Source organism: Hydractinia symbiolongicarpus, chromosome 12 (assembly GCF_029227915.1).
Source record: "Hydractinia symbiolongicarpus strain clone_291-10 chromosome 12, HSymV2.1, whole genome shotgun sequence".
NCBI classification, from domain to species: Eukaryota; Metazoa; Cnidaria; class Hydrozoa; order Anthoathecata; family Hydractiniidae; genus Hydractinia; species Hydractinia symbiolongicarpus.
In genome coordinates, this window is record NC_079886.1 from 19,561,574 (window position 1) to 19,576,017 (window position 14,444).

At 31.8% G+C, this 14,444-nt stretch overlaps 1 protein-coding gene across 1 annotated transcript in view; it reads left to right on the forward strand.

Annotated features, from left to right (window-relative positions):
* The window catches only part of LOC130622656 (general transcription and DNA repair factor IIH helicase subunit XPB-like), a 29,873-nt gene that overhangs the window by 13,735 nt on the left and 1,694 nt on the right, over positions 1 to 14,444 (forward strand). The window contains exons 6-37 of the mRNA XM_057438145.1: positions 462 to 536; positions 1,138 to 1,218; positions 1,895 to 1,929; positions 2,279 to 2,324; positions 2,970 to 3,044; positions 3,310 to 3,384; positions 4,759 to 4,805; positions 4,879 to 4,948; positions 5,698 to 5,760; positions 6,039 to 6,187; positions 6,681 to 6,752; positions 6,969 to 7,008; positions 7,138 to 7,204; positions 7,534 to 7,608; positions 7,965 to 8,066; positions 8,653 to 8,723; positions 8,827 to 8,875; positions 9,108 to 9,152; positions 9,230 to 9,294; positions 9,608 to 9,700; positions 9,778 to 9,843; positions 9,923 to 9,964; positions 11,020 to 11,042; positions 11,450 to 11,521; positions 11,647 to 11,743; positions 12,683 to 12,730; positions 13,145 to 13,174; positions 13,608 to 13,647; positions 13,822 to 13,871; positions 13,959 to 14,027; positions 14,118 to 14,147; positions 14,284 to 14,334. Coding sequence (XP_057294128.1) covers positions 462 to 536; positions 1,138 to 1,218; positions 1,895 to 1,929; positions 2,279 to 2,324; positions 2,970 to 3,044; positions 3,310 to 3,384; positions 4,759 to 4,805; positions 4,879 to 4,948; positions 5,698 to 5,760; positions 6,039 to 6,187; positions 6,681 to 6,752; positions 6,969 to 7,008; positions 7,138 to 7,204; positions 7,534 to 7,608; positions 7,965 to 8,066; positions 8,653 to 8,723; positions 8,827 to 8,875; positions 9,108 to 9,152; positions 9,230 to 9,294; positions 9,608 to 9,700; positions 9,778 to 9,843; positions 9,923 to 9,964; positions 11,020 to 11,042; positions 11,450 to 11,521; positions 11,647 to 11,743; positions 12,683 to 12,730; positions 13,145 to 13,174; positions 13,608 to 13,647; positions 13,822 to 13,871; positions 13,959 to 14,027; positions 14,118 to 14,147; positions 14,284 to 14,334 — 2,013 coding nt within the window. The remainder of the gene's footprint in view (positions 1 to 461; positions 537 to 1,137; positions 1,219 to 1,894; positions 1,930 to 2,278; positions 2,325 to 2,969; positions 3,045 to 3,309; positions 3,385 to 4,758; positions 4,806 to 4,878; positions 4,949 to 5,697; positions 5,761 to 6,038; positions 6,188 to 6,680; positions 6,753 to 6,968; positions 7,009 to 7,137; positions 7,205 to 7,533; positions 7,609 to 7,964; positions 8,067 to 8,652; positions 8,724 to 8,826; positions 8,876 to 9,107; positions 9,153 to 9,229; positions 9,295 to 9,607; positions 9,701 to 9,777; positions 9,844 to 9,922; positions 9,965 to 11,019; positions 11,043 to 11,449; positions 11,522 to 11,646; positions 11,744 to 12,682; positions 12,731 to 13,144; positions 13,175 to 13,607; positions 13,648 to 13,821; positions 13,872 to 13,958; positions 14,028 to 14,117; positions 14,148 to 14,283; positions 14,335 to 14,444) is intronic.

Consider the following 14,444-nt stretch of genomic DNA (forward strand, 5'->3'; position numbering starts at 1 on the left):
TAGTGTACTAAATAACACTACATTGGTTTCACTTCAGAGTCATGATCAAATATTTTTATTTGTGTAAGATTATGGCGTGTTTACACAAAAGAGGAGTACCCCATATTGCGAAATGTTTATAATTATGCAAGAATATAATTTTCTATTTAATAAAAAAGGGAGTATAAAGATCGTTTCACTAAAACTTTTCCTTTAACAAAGTTGTTTAGTTTTTGTAAACAAAACACAAAGTTTTGCTGATGTCAGTGTTTTTTACCATTATTTATTTTTCCCTGTTCAAATGCAAATAGGATAAAAAACATTTTGCTGTGCTAAACATTGACTCAAATATAACACTTTTATATTTTTATCGATCAAATAGCCACCATATTTTAATGACATGAGCTGAATGTTAAAAGTACCCAAAACCCCTTCCTTAAAAACCGTTTAATTTTTTTTATGTATAATTATTTCCCTTTCAGGATGAGTATGGAGCTAAAGACTTCCGCAAAGTTGTAAAATTAAAACCAGACCACTCTTCAAGACCGTTATGGGTGGTAATACTCTTTGATTTTATTAACTTTTTAGCAAAATATCTATAGATTCTCTTTGAGAGACATCAGAGGAGTTAAACGCAAGAAGTTTAATACCTTGGTTAAAGGGAAGATGTAGAAGTTCTGTAAAATGCCACATAGTGATGGTGTCACTTTAAAAAACACCCAGTCCATACTTTGAACTGTTGGGGTAAGGTAGAATATTCAGCGTAAAACAATACCTATTTAATAAAGAGCCATGAAAGCAGATAACAGTAGATTAGTGTGGTGCATTTTTTAACAAAGAGTCCATTGTGCATGGTGTGGAGCATGGTTTAGTGGTTATGGAATCCGATTCAGAATTACAAGGTCTGTACTTGATCCACAGCTCAAGAATGTTTAGCAAGTGTCTTTACCACAGCCACATTTTAACCTATGGCATGTGAGGCAATTGGGTAAGCAATTGCGGTGCGGTGCATGAAAGAAAATTCCTGCAAGTTGAGTTGTCGTTTAGCATTGCTTGTGTATTGAATACCTCTTCACTTCTTCAATTTTTTTAATTTCTGCATATATATTTGTGTATCTACCGTTTAGTTAATCCTAATTTAAAGTTTTTTACACATAGGCACCTGATGGACATATCTATCTTGAATCGTTTTCTCCAGTTTATAAGCATGCACATGACTTTTTAATTGCAATTTCAGAGGTATGCATTTTGTTTTTATTTAAAAGATTATCATTTATAATACTAGGTTTTGTACACAATAACAAACTTATCTAAAAGTTTCTATTAAGCTTGATCCTGAGGTACTTTTTAAGTTTAAGTTGGGCTTACCTGAAAGATTTGCATTAGAAATTCCCAATGACATCAAGTTTTTTTAATAGGTCATATAGCTCCAGTATTACTTTTAAAATATTTATTTTTCATTCCCCTTAATAACTGTTTCAAACACTGAAGTGACTATCCTGTATAAATATTAGGAATATAATAATAAGAAAAACAGGATGCAAGGGCTGCATAAATCTTATTGCAACTAAGCGGGGTCATTTTACAAAACATAAAAATTGATTTACAGCTGACCTGGTGTGAGGGATATGATGCATGGCTATGATACTTACTGACTTTTTAAGTCCAACTTGTAAAATTACCATGGGATCCATTTAATGTTTTCTATCATTGTTTTTTCTTTTTTAGGTAAACATGACTTTTTTACAGTCATCATATTCACAATTAAGGATTCTTTTTTAAATTAAAATAATAATAATAATACTCATAAAAACGTTTAAAATGGCTAAATCTTAAAGGTAAATACAGTCTGGGTATAATTACTTTTTACAAAAAAGCTGTTTTAAATTTATTTTAAACTTGTTATTATTTTTAGCCTGTATGTCGTCCCCAACATATACATGAATACAAGTAAGAAAGTTACTTATGTGTGTGAAAATTTTTTATTTTAATGCCCAACATCCTCAGATTAAAGTCATCTTAAAAAACGTTAATCGTTTTCCATCATTTTCTAGTGTGACGTGTGGCTTAGTGGTTGTGGGGTTTGCTTGTAATCAGGTCTTTTTTCAATCCAAAGCACAGGCATGTTTAACAAGTGCCTTTACCACAGCTAGGGTTCTTCCCATGGTAAACCTTAAAAAGATTTGGCAGACAGCCGTATTAATTTTTATGTGATTTTATGTTTTGGATGTCACATTGTTCTGAAGTCCAAATTATTAGGGCATATTTTAGATGAATATCTTTTGTGTTTTTGCTTTAGACTGACAGCATATTCTTTGTATGCTGCAGTGTCTGTGGGTTTACAAGTAAGTAAATCGTTTTGTATCATTTTTTAAATGCTGCAGATATGATTCGAACTTGATATATTTATCTTCATTAAATAATATTTACCAAAGTTTATTATCATATCATTGATTATGAGAAAGTCAGCATTATATTTCCGAGAAGTTTTGAAATATTTTGCTTCAAGGCTTTTCTTTTGACAAAATGACTTCTTTATTTAAAAATGAATGTCAAAAATTTAAAAATGTCAAAAATAAAGATTGCGAAATGAGAATTTGCATTTTTTGTACTTATAAAGATTAAAAAAAGCAAAAATACACTATAAATAATCCCAGCATTCGAAAATCCATAAATAAAAGTTTATAATACTGATTGTGCCTAATTTATTGTGTCTAAGCAGTAACAACTATGTGCGTAAAACACCATAGTATACCCTTAATTGAACAGCAACAGGAGAGCGAAATTTACATTAGTTGTTTATCTTTAAGTACGATGTTCTGACAATGTTTTGCCACCTGGATAATCTGTTTTCATGTATTTTATGAAAATTAGCCTTGAGAGGAACAATACTATGAAATCGTGGTAGTTAATTTAGATAACAAGGAAATCTTTTAAATAAATTCTATGCAATTGTTGTTACAGGTAAAATTGTTGTTGTTTTTTTTAAGACAAATGACATTATTGAGTATTTAACAAGGTTGAGCAAGACCAGCGTTCCAGAAGGAATTATTCAATTTATACAGGTACATGCATTATGTGTTCCAAAATGTTAATACAAAGAAAAATTTACCATAGTAATTGGAAATACTGACACAGCAATTTTAAGCAATACAATAGCCTGGACTTTTATAGTGTCAGTGTGTGAATTAAACAATTTTAATTGTGTTTCATTTTTTTATTATTATTATTATTATTGCTGTATTTCAAATATTAACAGATACATCTTTTTATTCTCTTATTGATATAAAAAAATTAAGTAGTACTAGTAAAACTGTTTTTTAATTTCAGTTGTGTACAGTTAGTTATGGAAAGGTGAAATTAGTGTTGAAACACAACAGATATTATGTGGAAAGTAACTTCCCTGTAAGTTAGTTTGTATCATTCACTGTTTATAAGAGGAGGTCTGGTTTAACCCTGGAAGTTGCCCTAATGGTTCAAATTTTCTTTGGATCAGTTCGACCCTGATTTTTTAAACACCAGATTTTTTTGTTATAACACACTTGTCACGATTTTATGGCTAAAATACTATTATCTTTCACCAAAAATTTTCAGCCTCAACAATTCCTCTTTAAAACAAAATTCATGAATAATTAATTAGTTCTGCCGAATATAGTTAAGTCTACGCGCTTGCGTAATTGTACAGAAAGAAATGACGTAATTATTAAAGAGAAACATTAATAACAACAAAGATGGCGCATTGTATAGAAATTTAAGACAATCTTTATTATGCTACACTGCACAAGCTTTAACTTTCGATAGCATTTTCTTTTTACCTTAAAATTTTCAGACAAGCTTGGTGAACCATGCAGCCATGTTACGGTGTGCGGAAATCTTTTTATTCGGAATATTTTTCTTTTAACAGCGTTCGATGCAGCAAGGGATGCTAACAAATAATCTTTTGAAAAAAACAAAAGGCTATTGTTAAAAAAATAAGAATGAACAAAAAATCCGCACACCGTTTTACAGGATTAACCCAAGTTTCATTTAAAAACAGATGCTGATGAAAAATAACGAGATTGTAAAAAGTTGGAGCTTGTAGGAGCTGTTTTTTTTCTTGTTTATAATACATTTGTAAATCGAAATTTCTGCTGACTCAGCAATTTTAGTATTAAGTTAAAATCATTTTATTATGTATTAAGGTCTATATTTTCAGGAAATAGTAAAAAAAAAATGGTATAAATAAAACACTGAGTAAATAATTCAGCTATTTGGTCAGCTAAAAAAGGGTTACTACCACCTTAATTTTAGTTTTGCATGTTTCATGTTTTTTTTTTAAATGCATAGAAATGCTACTTGTACCACAATAATTTGTTTTCCACCCTCGACTTTACCTTTAAAATCTCCTTAAATCTCCTCAGCGTTTTTTATGAAAATGTTGTTATCTTCAAAAAGAATTAAAAATTCTGATCAGAAACCCTTAAATCTCTTTAAATTTGACTCTATAAAGAACTCTGTTTTTTCAAACTTTAGTTCCTTATGTTACTGTTGTGTCTTGTTGATTGCTTTTTGATTTATGTTTGATATATGCAATTGGTTGTACACACCATTTTTATATGTTAGGCACTCTCACTGGCAAATAATCATCATCATCATTCTCCGCCCAATGTCCGTTTTCCATGCTAGCATAGGTTGGACGGGGTATATTAATAACCCTCTTTAAATCTGATCTAGACTGTTAGATCTAAACTCAAATTTGTCTGCATAAAGTCTGTCTAATTTTTTTCTCTCTTAAAACAGGATGCTCTCCAGCAATTATTAAAAGATCCTGTCATTCAGAGTTGCAGGTAACTATTGTGTGTTTAAAAAAACATTTTGTGTAATGAATAATTCACTATATTGTATTTTTATTTTATTTAGAGTGGTTAGGAGTAATGATAACGAGGACGATTTGATCTCGTCAAAATTTGTCAGTAAATCATCATTAAAGGTATTAAATTTTTACCCCACTTTTCTCATGATTGCATGTTTTACCCTGAAGGAAAAACAAGTGCACCAAAGCAACTTGTATTAAGAAAATTTATTTCATCAAGACAAATATTTCTCTGAAATAAAAGGAGTAAAAAATAAGTTCTAAAATCTTGACGAAATTTTCATTCTACAAAACTCCTCCTTTTTAATCACGCATTTGTATTTACTACAACACAACAATACTAGCACATTTTACTGTCTAGTGACATGAATCTTTGCAGAATGGATTGGTTAATTCTATATCATGCTTATTCATGTCATTTTTAATGTTGACAATATGATCTAAAAAAAATAATACAAAAAATAACTAGCCTGTGGTAATTTTTGGTTTTTTTTTAAAACTGCCTAATATTGTTTCATTAAGAGATTTGTTTATTTGTTTATTTTATTCTCCTTGTACTTAAAACCTATAATAAAATTGCTTTGGCCACTAAGCTTAGCTTGAATTTTTAATAGCTCTTCACAAGCCACACCTCTTTCACCTTTATGGACAAAAAGAATATAGAAATTAATGAATTATTTGGAGCTGTATGTAGAGCTGTGCTCAATATACACTTCTCTGTAAAATTATTCAATAACCAGTGTTTGTGGTTGCAATTGGTAATTGGTAAACAGTATTAAAACTCTTGAGTCTAAAAACATTATGTCTCCAGCCTCTTGCCGTGATAGTGTGATTAATAGAATTTTTTATTTGGTAATTTTTTTCAGCTAAACAAACCTAAAGATAAAGAAACTAAACCTGAGCAAGGTTCTACTCAAGAAAACACAGAGGTGAAAAAGTTGTTATTGTGTTCCAACTCTTTCTAGATCTCTCCTTATTAAAGATGGCTTTTTGTTTAAACTGTTTATGCTATGAGAGTGTAAGAGCAATGCTGTAAATTATATAGCAATGTATGGCTTTTCTAACTTCTTGAGTAGAATTGACTATTATTATATTTCAAGATACTATTTTAAAAAATTCAATATTTATGTTTACTATTAAAGCTATAAATAATCATTCAATACACCACAGGAAAATGTAAATTTTTTTTATTTTGTTTTTGTTTTAGGATACAGCAGATTCAGACAAACCTATCCCGACAGATATTTCTGATTATTTGGGGAAAGTTATGATGGATGACGATGATGAGGCGGAAGAAGAATTACAAACCGTCTCTTTTGAAGTTTCTCAAGAACACATTGAATCTTTGCAGAAAAGGTAAAGATATCTGTGATAGTTTTTGACTTTTGATCAATAGGCAAGTTTACATATTCTGCTGGTGCTGGTGTGCATGCAAATGGTAAATACAAAAACATTTTAATGGTTCTAATGCAATCCTTTGATTTGGATTTTCAGTGCAAATGTTTTGTTCCTAACGTGTAGTTGCTATCGTGACGTCGGTATTTCTGTCAATAATTGTTGTATGCCGTAAGTTGCAAAGGCTTTATTCTTTTTAATGTTGTTTCGCCTAAAAAAATCATGATAAAAATTTTCCTTGATCGTAGAAGGTTTTTTGTCACTGATCCTTTTTTATTTTATTTTATTACTTCGTAGGTTTATCAAGAAACGTTTTTTCGCTTACCTTTGATATTTATGAAGTTGATCAATAAGCTGACTTATAAAATGCTTTGTATTTTAACAGAGTTGTAATTCAAATTAGTTTTTTATATTGTTGTTATAATTTTTGTTTTGTTGTTTTTCTTTCACTTAGATGCATAGCCATGGATTATCCACTTCTTGCTGAGTATGATTTTCGCAATGATACTGTGAACAAAGACATTAAGTAAGTTCTTTGAATACTTTTGCGTTTTATCGAAACCACCAAATCTGCAAAGATTTTTCCCCTTAAGTATACTTCGTGTTTCTTTTATTTTGCAACCTACCTTATACCAATTTTTGTGATCTTTGCTATTACCAAATATTTAGTTTTTCAGACTGATTGTAGTCCTCGTAGTGATTCATTTATGTATGTTTTTATTAATACTCTCTATACTTATAGCATGGATTTAAAACCTTCCACCTTGTTGCGTCCATATCAGGTGATTTGCACTATGTTAACTTCATGTAATAGCGGACCGAATGCTGTATCAACTACATGAACGATAAAATTTAGAATTCATGAAAGTATTTCATGTTTTATTATTTTACACCAAATATTTTCAATATAGGAAAAAAGCCTTCGAAAGATGTTTGGTAATGGCAGAGCAAGATCTGGAGTTATTGTGTTACCGTGTGGTAAAAATTTTTAATCTTTTATTTTTTTGTACATTATAAAGTCAAGATGGTTTCAGTGGTTTTACGTTATTGCTTGAAAGAATAGAAGTGTTGTTATCCTTTTAACATGCTACTTGAAACCATACAAAGATGGTATAAGATAGTGCGTAGTAGACAGCCATACTGAGTATGACAGAACACTGTGTATTACTTGTTGTACATATAGGGCGGGACAGGTTTACAGATTATACTATTTCACTTGCATTTCCTTATGCATACTTGCTTCTCAAAGACCTTTTTGTGGATTGCGCTGATGAGAGGATATAAAAGCAAGGGATTGTGTTTTTCAGGTGCTGGTAAAACGTTGGTTGGTGTTACTGCTGCATGTACAGTTCGGAAGAAATGTCTTGTCTTGTGCACGTCAGGTTACTATTTTTTAACTTCTTTGGAATTCTCTATCAGTTTTTGATTTTCAGTGTAAAAACAAACAATGTGTGACACAATTAAGTAGGTTTTATTATGTGCAACACATTATTATTGGTTGATAATGTTATTGATTGATTTACTGCTTTAACGTGAAAAACTAAGAAAACTTCCACGCTTTTTTGTGCAATTGTCAGACTGACACCAACTTATAGCCGTTAAACCTTCTAGAAAACCAACATTTAATTCTGCCACATTTTAAGTTAATTTATACAAAATCATGATGCTTGCAGCGCTTCCAACCAAAATACTTTCTAAAATAAAAGTAAATACATAAAATGTTTATTGATAACTTTAGGTGTGTCTGTTGAGCAATGGAAATCACAGTTTAAATTATGGGCGAGTATTGACGATAAACATATATGCAGGTTTACATCAGACGCAAAAGACAAACCTGTTGGTAGGTCGATATGCTGTTTGTGTATTTGTATGACTTACAGTTGTCCCTATCAGTGTTTATTAGTTATCAAGATACAAAATATCAAATTTTGCTACTAAAGTTTGCAAGACGTTTGCGGTTATTGTCCAGGCTAAGATACTCGTTTCAGCATATATAGATATTTTGTCTTGTTTTGAGTTTTATTGAATAAAAATTTAAATTTTCCTGAATTAGTTCACATCCTGTTCAGAATTTTAGGGAGTTTTTTTGCACATGACAAATTTTGTGTTAAGCTTTTTTTTTGCAACATTTAATTGTTCCATTCCAGCAAGGAAACTGCAGCTTCAAACGTGTAACTTTTAACTTCGCTATTCGAATAATTAATCATTTATTTCACAGTTGTTTTGATGTCACTGTCTGAAAGGTGTATCTATGGCTGGGATAAACTGTATGACTAAATGTGCCTAAGAATCAAAGCTTTTCACCTCTAATATATAAAACTATAACATAATAATGCATAAATAGATCTATGTTAACGAAAAAGTGTGCATTCACAATCGTTAAACTAAATTGCGATTAGGAACTATACTAAATATTTTTTTCTAAGATTGTCATCTAGCTGTTACAACATATTCCATGATTGCACACACCATGAAAAGATCTTACGAATCATTGCAAGTAAGTTATGTTCTAGTGTGGCCAGGTATTGTTGAAAATGGAAAGGGTTTACTTGAACTATATTTGTTAGATCACATAAAACGGATTACATTGTGTTATTTAGGTGATGGAATTTTTAAAGAACACAGAGTGGGGCTTGATGCTTCTTGATGGTGAGTTTAAATTTGTTTTCTCTTTTGTTTATAGTTATTGATTTTTTGAATAAGATAAAAGCAAACGTTAAAGTTATGGTTTTTATATAAAGTAGATTCTACTAAGTCTGAAAACTATCATGTAAAGATGTATGAACAGTCACTAGACATTCAAACTTTACAAAATGCAAGTTAAATATACTTTCTTAAGTCAGTTTAGTGTATTATTACCTGTTTTTCTTTTTTCTTATAGAAGTGCATACGATTCCTGCCAAGCAATTCAGAAGAGTTTTGACAAGTATGAGTTCCGTACATCTAACATGTCTATATTTTTGCCAGTGTCAAGTTGCACGTTTTTACTTCGTTTTATTTTAGTTGTAAATGCTCATTGCAAGCTTGGTTTGACTGCAACCTTAGTTCGTGAAGATGACAAAATTCAGGTGTGTTTCAGGAACCCTTCTTCATAAACCCACTTAGTTATATGTAAAAGACATAAAAGCTATTCGTCCGAACAAACTGTAAATATACCTGAAACACTAAGAAGAACATTTTGTATTTAAGACGTGGATATGAATGATAGCCTGTTAGCCAGGGCTTACATAGCTAATTGCCTTTCTTAAGATTTTCTTTAACTCAAGATCGAATTTCCTATCCGGTAGATTTTTTAGTGCTATAAAAAAGGCAAATAGACCGCTACATATCTAAGTTGCTCATACGAAGTTAAAAGCTCTCTCTACGTGGTTTAACTTTTAGGATCTAAATTTCTTAATTGGACCTAAGTTATACGAAGCAAATTGGATGGAGTTACAAAACAATGGATATCTCGCTCGTGTGCAATGCGCCGAGGTAAGTTTGTGTGACATGTTGGTGTCCACAAAAAAGTGGCTGGCTGAACGTTTACCCTATATCTTTTTCTGCTTAAGGTATGGTGTCCAATGAGTCCTGAGTTTTATCGTGAATATTTATCCATTGCTACGAGGAAGCGAAATGTATGTTATTTAGTTACTTATAGACATAAATACCGAAATATTTTGAATCACTAAAGCTATATTTTTTACTATTTTTTAGTTATTTTATGTGATGAACCCAAATAAGTTCAGAGCGTGTGAGGTAGGTTGCTTTGTGTCATTCATTACTACATGCGCAACTTTTTTTATCACTTGCAGAATAAATTAAAAGTTAAAGTTCAAAAAAAGTCGTGACACCGGGGTAAGCACTTGTATACAGGTATATATATATACACTGTGTTGCACATCCGTATAGAAGTAATACCCCTTTTCCAAAAAAACTTTATTTTAGCCTCGGTTTAAATAAAAACACAGAAAACATCCCGTTGTTAACACTGGGTTCGGCGCTTAGTACAGGTAAACCGTGTTGCGCATGCGTATGGGAATAATAGCCTTTTACAAAAAACTTTTGTAACTTCAGTTTAAATAAAAACACAAGAAAAAGTCCGTTGTTAAATGGGCTATGAAACGATTTAATAAGCCCAGTTCCTGCAATTTCCGTGTAATAAACGGCTCACTCAAAAGGTGAAGATGCAAGAAATTATTCACACTTCAGAACCACATAAACGTCTAGACAACCTGTTTATAGTTGCTTAATTAATTTTTTATGACGACTTTGCTACTTTTTAATTTTTATATTTTAAAAAAGAAAAATTTTTCTTTAATATTTTTTTTGGCGGTAAAATAAGCTATGGTCTGTAAAATATATTAAATGTCAGTAAAATATCACGGCATTTGTAAAAAACTAGTTCTTGGCCCGTGGAAAACTTTTTGGGAATTCGCCCGTCGCTATTTGAAACAATCAGCTTTGGCTCATAAACGGAAAGTTTGGTATTATGATAGGAATAGTTATTAGCCCGTGAAAAAAATCCAAAAAAATTGGTTGTTACCCGCTGCCAACATTTTTGGCTCGCAGGCGAAAAGTGTTGTATAAAGACTAGTTGTTAGCCCGTGAAAAAATCTACTACAGTTGACCCGTCGTTACTCGCAGCTACCATTTTGAACTCACAGTCATAATAGAGTCTTCGTTCGCATTCAAGCATACTATATGGACATAACTTTAACTTAATGTTCTTCTCCCAGATTTTTCCACTGTCTTTACTACTTTTATTTCCGCTAAATCGTGTGTTGCTAAACTATTTTGCTTTGCTTTTTTAGTTTCTTATTCGCTTTCACGAGAGGTAAATCATTTCTTATTGTTTACACTAAGAGTGCGAGTATATTAACACTTTCGTCTATAGTAGAGATTTGAAGAAAAATAAGGCTGAGATTCTGAGTACCTTCAAAATTGGTGGTTTGACAAGCTTATTATTGCGTTTTAATGATTTAACACATAGATCAGTTTCTCTAAACTTTCAGGAAATCTCTTTTGCCACAGTTTTCGTGTAAACACGAGAGTGATAAATTGTCTTTGAAGTCCAGGCAAATTCCATGTTGAGAAAATCTTCACAACGTTTTAGTATATTTCATTCGTTGCATTCAATCATGCAGGATATGGTGTAGTTTTTTTTGAAGAGCAGATGTATTTGAATAAAGGAGTACGGTATAAATTTTAGGCCTTAATCACGGTATTATGTTTTGCTTTCAGACGAAACGACAAAATCATTGTATTTGCAGATAACGTATTTGCGTTGAGACATTATGCTGTCAAATTAAACAAGTACGTCGATTTTGTGTTTCACTGAAACGACATTTCGTTATGCTTAGTTAACCTGAGAAAAACAGTATATATTAACGCTACTGAGCGATAACGCACGTGTTTATAATATTAATTGTTGATTTTAGACCTTTCATCTACGGTCCGACATCGCAAGGAGAACGATTGCACATTATACAGAACTTCGTACACAATCCTCTTGTCAATACCATTTTCATATCAAAGGTACTCTCTTTAAATGTATAAACCACCACTGGTTTACTTTTTGTCAACCTACATGTGTTATTCAACCTACATGTGTTATTGTTCTTAAAAAGTCATGAAATGGTTTAGTCAACGCCATTTGGCTTGCACGAAACTGTGTCATTGTGCAGGGTGTTTTAAATGTGCGCACAAACGTGTTTGAAGCACGTTTTAATATGCTGATAGATCGTGCGACTTTTTGTATGAATTTTTTTTTTTTTTTAAATTGCAGGTGTTGACCAATCTGCCTTTTATCATGGACGGTTATAACGATTTAGCAGGAATACCCCTAAAGTTAAACTTTGGCTAAAATATGTTATTAGCATTTACATCATTAAAATTTTGTTAAAAATCTACTATTTCTGAGTGCGATCAATTTATTGAGAAAGCCAAAAACAAGAAAAAGTAGAAATTGTGCGCTAACGAAGGCTTCATGCTCCACCCCTATTTTACGTCTTTATGAGTGTTCACACAGTGTTTGTGTTTTCTTCTTCTTTCCCTTCATAGGTTTGGACGGGGCAGTATTGTTTTCTAAAGCGATCTTTTTTGCTTTTTGTTGAGAAAGCATAAACAAGAAAAACTAAACTGATGCGATATCTGTGTACTTGTTAAGACTGTTAGGCTTATATTGTCATAGGGAAATTTCTGAACATTGTTGTTCAGAAACCTTTGTCCTAGAAATAATAAAGGATTTTCTACGCTTTCGTGAAATTTAAATTTTAAATTTGTTTGTTACAGATCTTAATGTGTTATCAGCGAAATACAGTCTTTTTGGTCTGAAGACTTTCTAATGTTATTTTTGGAATAACCGCCTAGACTAGAAACATCAAATGCTCGGACCACTGGAGTGGTTCTTTTTTTTTTAACAGTTTAATTTTATAGCAACGAGAAAGTTTAATTCCAAGTGTTTGTGTAATTTAGGTTGGAGATACATCTTTTGATATGCCAGAAGCGAATGTACTTATACAGGTTAGTGTGTTTTTCTTAGAAAAATTTTTACATTCTAGTCGGTGGCACGTAGATAAATTTGCGGGCTCGCCCGTCCTTTATTTACATCGTTTCGTATGTCTTGCTACTGCAGTGACCATTTTGCGGGATAGACAATCGCATTCGGCTATTAATAAAGAGATTTAGCGATATCTTATATGCACAATTATTCTTAATGGCGCCAACGAGAATCGATACAATAGCTAGAAAATGTTTGCATTCAAATGCATTATGTATCTCATGTGTAGACGAAAATGATGATGAGGTCGTCAGATGTTTGGATTAAAATTTAATTCAAAAGATTGCTCAAAAAAGTTTAATTCTCTGTGAATATAAATTCTGTAGGTTATGATTTGTTGCAAAATTAAACGCGATTATATCTAATGTTTGTCTTAGATATCTTCGCATGGTGGTTCAAGAAGACAGGTATGAAATAATTTGTTTCGATCGCATAGTAGTGCAAGCAGCACATTGTCCACTGTGAACAGAAATGCGTAAACAAACTCAAAATGGCGGCATTTCAAGCAAATTAATTGATTGAAATCATGTAATACGTCATACACTTCAGCGCTCATTTAATTTCAAGATGATTAGGACTTTAAAAACGTATAGCTCGAGCGAAAACGCTTTTTATATTTACGCATTAGGGAGTGCGTTTTTATACATAAGTGGATTTTCGCCTGTCTGTGCGTGTTTTTCTTCTCCTACAGTAGCATGTTAGCTGTTCCGGAATGTACATTTTTGTAAAATCCAAAACTGTTGGAGAGAAAAAAGTAAAGAATGCGAAACATATTTCAAAAACACAAAGCTCTAAGAGAATGTACATTCTGCTTTAAGAAATGTAAGTTTACGCTTATAGGAAGCACAAAGACTTGGTCGTATTCTTAGAGCTAAAAAAGGTAAGTGTATAAATTTATTTTTTTACACATTGGAACAAATTTTTGCAATATTTTTATAAGCCAGATTCTGAACTGATCTTTTCAACTTTGAGCTCCGCATATGGACGTATTCTGCAGCTGCAGAGGTTGTTTGGAAAAAAATATGCAATTCAAGCATTCAGACTTGATTTTTAGATATGGCGGCTGAAGAATACAATGCGTTCTTTTATTCCCTCGTTTCGACGGTAAGTTGGTCCGAGTCTTTTTTAATTGATAAAGTGTGTGCGACACAATTCACTTACAATGGCTGCGTGTGTCTTTTGATTCTTTAGGATACTGAAGAAATGTTTTTTTCGAACAAAAGACAAAGATTTTTAATCAACCAAGGTTACAGTTATAAGGTAGTGGATACACTTGATGATGTTTGTAAACATGTATCTCGCGGTGCTATCGTCTCGATCAATTAACGTGTCGTTTTTTTATTCGCTCAGGTTATCACAAAACTAGCGGGCATGGACGAAGTAGGTTTCATTATCGAATTTTTCATATGTACCAGTTGTTTAAAAATATTTTATTTTCATGTTAAAATTTCTGGAAATTACAAACACAATAAACTCTACTTTTTTTTAAATGTTGTGTTTATTTTATTGTTTTCAGGAGGACCTGTCCTACTCCAACAAGAAAGAACACCATGAACTTTTACAGAAGGTAAGTGAGAAGCCGTTGCCATATCAATAACTCATGTAGACTCCTCATCTCTTGAGGAGCTATAGGAAATAAAACTAACAAAAAAATGGTATTACAGTTACGTCAGGGTA